The 6500-nt window shown below is 41.6% G+C and overlaps 1 protein-coding gene across 1 annotated transcript in view; it reads left to right on the top strand.

The window, feature by feature from the left end:
- The window catches only part of xpc (xeroderma pigmentosum, complementation group C), a 12447-nt gene extending 5953 nt beyond the window's left edge, over nt 1-6494 (top strand). Inside the window, exons 8-14 of the mRNA XM_032520959.1 lie at nt 736-1602; nt 1773-1933; nt 2825-2906; nt 4003-4134; nt 4305-4474; nt 5525-5618; nt 5783-6494. Of these exons, the coding sequence (XP_032376850.1) occupies nt 736-1602; nt 1773-1933; nt 2825-2906; nt 4003-4134; nt 4305-4474; nt 5525-5618; nt 5783-6112 (1836 nt within the window). The 3' untranslated portion in view covers nt 6113-6494. The remainder of the gene's footprint in view (nt 1-735; nt 1603-1772; nt 1934-2824; nt 2907-4002; nt 4135-4304; nt 4475-5524; nt 5619-5782) is intronic.
- The last annotated feature ends 6 nt before the right edge of the window (nt 6495-6500 follow it).

The following is a 6500-nucleotide window of genomic DNA, read 5'->3' as shown; positions in this document are numbered from 1 at the left end:
CTGTGGCTCAGTGGTAGAGCGGTTGCCTGCCAATCGGAAGGTTGGTGGTTCGATCCCGGGCCCTGCAGTCCCACGTCGAAGTGGCCTTGGGCAAGACACTGAACCCCGAGTTGCCCGTGTGTGTGTGAGTGTTATCTGATGAGTAGGTGGCACCTTGTACGGCAGCCTCGGGCACAGTGTATGAATGTGTGTGAATGGTGAATGTTTCCTGTATGATGTAAAAGCGCTTTGAGTAGACGTTAAGACTAGAAAAGCGCTATATAAATACAGCACATTTACATTCACATTTATTCATAATACTACCACTTGGTGTAAGTTAGCTGAAGCTTAATGTTTCAACCATTTACTCATCAACTCACTTTTATTCTTTCTTGATGTTTGTTGATTTCTATTTATATTCTTTACAATAAGCTACTTCACAATCTATCCACATACTTCCTGGTACCCCTGGCCTGGAAATCAATGGTCTGTACTTTTCAGAAGTTATGTCTGTTTAATCTTTGCATAGTTTTGTTGCTGAGACACAATTAGTAAAGCTCAGATCAGTGGTAGGACAAAAACACCCCCGCTGTTATTCAAAAAAATAATTCACATAGTATTGCCTCTACAATGTATGTTCATTACAGACTTATAGAGGATTCAATTATCTATAATAATATAATTATCAAAATATTAGCTAGTATTTGGTCTCCAGCTTATATACTTAGTCTTAATATATTTTTGTCCTTTTTCCAGGGCAAAGGGGCTAGAACATCTACCGGTGCCCCAGGAAAAAGCAACACAAGCCAGCAAACTTCCAAGACCGCCTCCCCTGAGCCAAAGGTGTCTACTGGCACCAAGAGACCAGCTGGAGGGGAGAAGATCAATGGAGACGGAGGAGGAAAGAAAGCAAAGACAAAAGACATAAAAGAGGAGACTGCGAAGGAAAAGGAGAAGGTTATAACATCAGGAGGGCAAAGGCCAAAGAACTCAAAACGCCGCAGCATCGCCTCAAAAGTCAGCTACAAGGAAGAAAGTGACAGTGAAGCAGAAAAAGAGGAGGAGGTGCTTAGTGATGAGGAGGATTTTCAGGCGACCAGTGAGGAAGACAGTGAGGATCCAGAGGGAGGGGCTAAATCCATTAAGAGGAAAAAGGGGAAGAGCAAAGCCAAATTGACCAACAACAAGAATACTGCAGCTCCGAAAAAAAGGAGTGGTGGAGGGAAAAAACAAGTAGAAGAGTGGGAGGAAGATGATGATGATGATGATGAAGAAGAAGAAGGAACAACAAGCAACAGAACAAAGCGAAAGAGTGGAAAAAAGGACGGGCCTGGAGCGGACGAGTGGTTGGAGGTGTATCTGGAGAAAACTGCCTCCTGGGTTTGTGTAGATGTGGAACATGGTGTCGAGATGCCTCACCTCTGCTCCCAGAATGCAACAGCACCTGTGACGTACGTGGTGTCGGTGGATGGGGACGGCTTTCTGAAGGACCTGGGGAGGAAGTACGACCCCACCTGGTTGACATTGTCCAGGAAGAGACGGGTGGATGAAGATTGGTGGGAGGAAACGCTTGAGCCATTTCTGGGACCTGAGGACGAGAGGGACAGAAAGGAGGACAAGGAGGTGAGACATTCAGACAGAGGGTCGACTTGACAGACCAGATATACCATTTATTTATTTTATACACATACAGCCTTCTTCCATCTTTTTGTCAATAATAACTGTTTTAACGCTCCTTTTATACTTGCTGATACCATCCATCTTCTCACTGTGTTTTCCCCATATTGGCCCAGCTCCAGAACAAGCTGCTGAACAAACCCCTGCCGATCTCAATAGTGGAGTATAAGAACCACCCGCTGTATGCCTTAAAGAGACACCTTCTGAAATATGAAGCTATCTACCCTTCAACAGCCACTGTACTGGGATACTGCAGAGGGGAGCTGGTGTACTCCAGGTCAGTAGTAAAACAGTCAGCAGTGCAGTGCGACCTTATGTTGTTGAATTTGAAGGACACAACAGATTTATACTCTGTAGCCTTCAGGATCCCATAGGATATTTGTACAATATCAGTGGCCGCTTCTTATATACTAAGTATTTGTTGTGGTCATCAGTTGTTATTCTACCAGTTGAACTATTTAATTCACTTCCATTTTATTTTACTGGTTGGGGGGGGCGGGGGGGATACACTACGCTGTTTGTTTTTTGGAACTGGACATGTTGTAAATCACAGGGTGTATATGGACATTGAATGTTACTCTGGAAGACTGTAGGACATCATGTGTCAACTAAAACTTGACCGCTCACACTGTAAACTAGGGCATCCTGGAAGTTGACCCAGTTTACCACTGTACACTTTGGTCCTGGTCATAAACCTGAAAACATTTTACTTTAAGAGTTGAGAAAAAGCACCTGAATGCTGCATGAGTTTTGGTGTGCAAGAGGTAAGACTGTCTCATTGTTTAATGATCACAGTTTCAGTCTGAAGGACACGTTTTCTTTGGCCGGGTGCGTTGAAAGATCAGCTGACTTGGGACACAGCTAATGATGACCTGCCTGTCTGAATTATTGTGGCTGCGAGCATCAGTGTCCACCTGGTGGTGCTCTTTGATTAGTTAAACTGTGTGCTTCAAAATGTGCTTGAAACTGTGGTGTTCAGATGGTAATAGTGATCTGCTAACAGTAAATTATATCTGTTGACTGTTGGTGTTTGTTAGACACTGTTCATACATACTTACATACATGTAATGGCAGTAGGCTCAACCCATGAGAAAAACAAAATTCTTGAGGCAAATATAAATAAATGATTTCTCATTATTATCATGTTTAAATTGAAATTTCTCTTTAGGGATTGTGTGCACACGCTCCACTCCAGAGACACTTGGCTCAAAGAGGCGCGGACTGTCAGGCTAGGAGAGGAGCCATATAAGGTGAGAGAGATTATTTTTCTCAAATTTGTTGTCCTCGTTTGTTTCTATTGTTTTTTACTCTTCCATTCATCATTTCCCTTAATTCTGTTTGTTTCTCTGTTATTTCTGTTCCTCTCTAACAAAATCCCATTCTTGCCAAATCAGTCCAGCAGTCAAATAAGAGGAACAACAGTTAACCTCAAAATGAAAACTTGATCACAATCTATTGATTTAAATATAAATCAACACTCAAGTGATGTTCATACAACCACTCAACACACAGTTGTAACATAGTTAACCACCTTTTTTCCAATAGAGATTCCCTCCTCATACTGAAGTGGATGAGGTCTGGTTGATTTGAGCTGTGAAAGTGACATACAATCACCTATGTCATTTGTAGCCAAACAATTGAACTGAGAGCTCCAAAGAGCAAGTTTGTACCTTACTGTGTAGCATATTTTTCAGTGTCAAGAGAAAACATACTTGTTTTTCTGCAGTGTAGACCAAAGTCATTGTAGTTTTAGACTGATTTTACTGAGATGTACTGTATAGCAGGGCACTGGTAGTGATCTAAAACTGAAATGCATCACTTGTTTATGATTTTTTTAAAGCATGCAAAGTTATGCAAAACACATTTAACAAAGTCAAATTTGCGGAGCTAAGTTCTTGTCGGCAACATTTGGGAGCAATGACGCTACTAAATCTCCTTTTGTCTTAACTGGATCAATGAACGGATGGTAGGGACAAGATTGCAGGCAGCAAGAGCCAGAACTGAGTGAGTCTGCGTTTTAATATTTCAGCCAGTGAGCACATATTAGACACAATGTTAATGTAAACTTGTACATTGCTTGGCAGGAAAACAAAGACATAGCCAAGCATCTTATCATTTACATTTGTATAGACAATGCACTGACACAGACATGGTTTTGTGCTTGTAGTTGAACTTAAATAAAATAACCTGTCTGTGGTGACACAGTAGGACATTTAAGCTGTTCAGCCTCACCTGTGATTGAAACTGTGATAGGACTCAAATCACTGTCCTTGGTTGCGGTATGACTGAACTGAGTAGATAAAGAGACAATGTTTATAACCACGCCACTATCTCCCTCTCTTTCAGATGGTGAAGGGTTTCTCTAATCGTTCGCGTAAAGCCAGGATGGCTACTGAGCAGAAGGATGCGAATGACCTGGCTCTGTTTGGAAAATGGCAGACTGAAGAGTACCAGCCGCCTATAGCTGTGGATGGGAAGGTAACCGTCTTTGTGGACTAGAATAATAACTGTGTGGAAATACAGTCACTGTAGCAGCACATATTATTATACAGCAGATAAAATGGAACATACATTTAATAAACAACCAATGATTTCAGAAGAAAATGTGAAGTGCAGTATTGTATGTTGTCTATGTCTCTTCCCTTCAGGTTCCCCGTAACGACTACGGTAACGTCTACCTGTTTAGGCCCTGTATGTTACCGGTGGGCTGTGTTCACCTCAAGCTGCCCAACCTGCACCGCGTGGCAAGGAAGCTGAACATTGACGCAGCCCCTGCAGTCACGGGCTTCGACTTCCATGGAGGATACTCTCATGCTGTGTAAGACAACACTGAGAAACCCTGATGGGCAAGTTTTCATGTTATTAGTTTGTTTTGAGTAACACAAATATTTTTAAAACGGTTGCACATGATCCGGTCTATTTTATTTTTGCTGTTACGTCTGTTGCATGCTCAGGAAAGTTTCTGCTTTTTAATCCTTAGTCTTTGTTCTCTTCGGTGAAACTACTTCATTGTTTACATTTGCATAGTAAGATGTGAATATGTAAAACAATCAGTCAAACACACCAAGGTCTGCACACTACAATTGTTTACTCTACTGTATCACTAGCTGGTCTATGTCGGGTACTACTACCCTAAAACCAGTTGAGCTTCTGTACAAGAAGGCGCTTAAGACTCTGGATAAAAAACCTCTCTTTTATCATCATTGCAATATCTTATAGAAATATAACTTACTGAGTTTTGATAATTATTGTAAATTTTCCTCTTTGTGCTTAATTTATAAAATACTTCATGGTCTGGCGCCACCTCCATTGCTGGAGTTTATTAAATATAGACAAACGCGGATCACCAGGGCGGTGGTAAACAGGGACTGTGAGGTTTCTTTCAGAAAAACCTCCTTCAGCCAGAATGCCTTATCTATTAAAGGCAGTGCATTATGGAACACACTTCCTCCACCTATAAGGGAGCGTCCCACTTTGGCCTCCTTTAAGAGCCAGGTAAAGCTGTGGCTTAGAGCTAACCAAACGTGTAACCACCGCTAACTTGTATTTCTATTTTTCTACTAATGAATTGTCTTGTTTTTTCTTTTTTTCTTCTTTTCTTGTTGTTTCTTTTTTTGTATACTAAATGTTACTATCCTATGTCTTTTGTGTAAACTCCAACCTGCCTATTGGACTGCAGATGGAAATTAGCCCTTGGGCTACAATCTGGCACATTTACATGCAATTTATAATGTGCATTGTCCTGAATGAATAAATAAATAAATAAATAAAACTACTGAAAAAGAAGGAACAAAAATGCAGTTTTAATAAAAATATGTTGAATGTAAGGGGTCGGGGGATCCATACTTTCTTTTTGTGTTTGTTTTAGGACTGATGGTTACATTGTGTGTGAGGAGCATGAGGAGATTCTCAGAGCGGCCTGGGGGGAAGAACAACAGATTCAGAAACAGAAGGAGAAAGAGGTGTGTGAGACTGACTGAGTAGAAGCTAATAACTTTCAATGACCATGCAGTTATGTTTTTTGCAGTTAAGGTGAGCACTTTAGTCATCAAGAACCAGCTTACTTTCAAGTTCAAGCAAAACCATTTATTTAAAACACCACATCACCTTCTCTTTCACTTTCTAGAAAAAAGAAAAGAGGGTGATCTCCAACTGGACTTTGCTGGTTAAGGGGCTCCTGATCAGAGAAAGACTTAAACAGCGATATGGAAAGAAGAACCAGGGCCTGGGGGGCCTCGCTGACGCAGAGGAGACTGGCGGACTTTCGGCAGATGAGGAAGTGGTTGAGGGCGGAAGTCCATTAGCTATGACAGCGTCTGAGACTGTGGCCATGTCCTGGCCCCAGAACAGACAAGCAGAGGAGGAAGGAGGGAGCATCAGCGGACTGAAGAAGAAGACAACAAAACGAGAGAAGAGAGGACAAGAGAAACATTTGTTCCCCTTTGAGAAAGTGTGATGTTAGACATCCAAAACTACACTTGACTTTAGTTAAATCAAGGTTGATTACACTTTGTTCTCAAAACAGCTGCTCCTGATATTTACTTGGGTAGATCACAACGCAGGATAAAGTTTGCCCCAGGTGGGACAAATTTGGAATACATTTTGCAAGTTTGGTCATCCCTGGAACCTTTAGCTGTAACATTATAAGCAGGAGAGGAAAGAGTTGGGTAGTGCACTGCAGATCATTCCGTTTCTTCCAGTGGGGATAATACATGCATTAAACCTGCTCTGTCTCCACCATCACTGTGGATACTCCCATTAGCTCATGTGTTGTTAGGCTTTTATACGAGAGATTTGTAGAAATATAGCACATGCCAGGGGGGAAAACACAGGTGAATATCAAA

The sequence above is a fragment of the Etheostoma spectabile genome, chromosome 7, assembly GCF_008692095.1.
Source record: "Etheostoma spectabile isolate EspeVRDwgs_2016 chromosome 7, UIUC_Espe_1.0, whole genome shotgun sequence".
Classification (NCBI taxonomy): domain Eukaryota; kingdom Metazoa; phylum Chordata; class Actinopteri; order Perciformes; family Percidae; genus Etheostoma; species Etheostoma spectabile.
The sequence above is the reverse complement of the archived record's forward strand: the minus strand, read 5'-3'. Positions and strand labels throughout refer to the sequence as shown.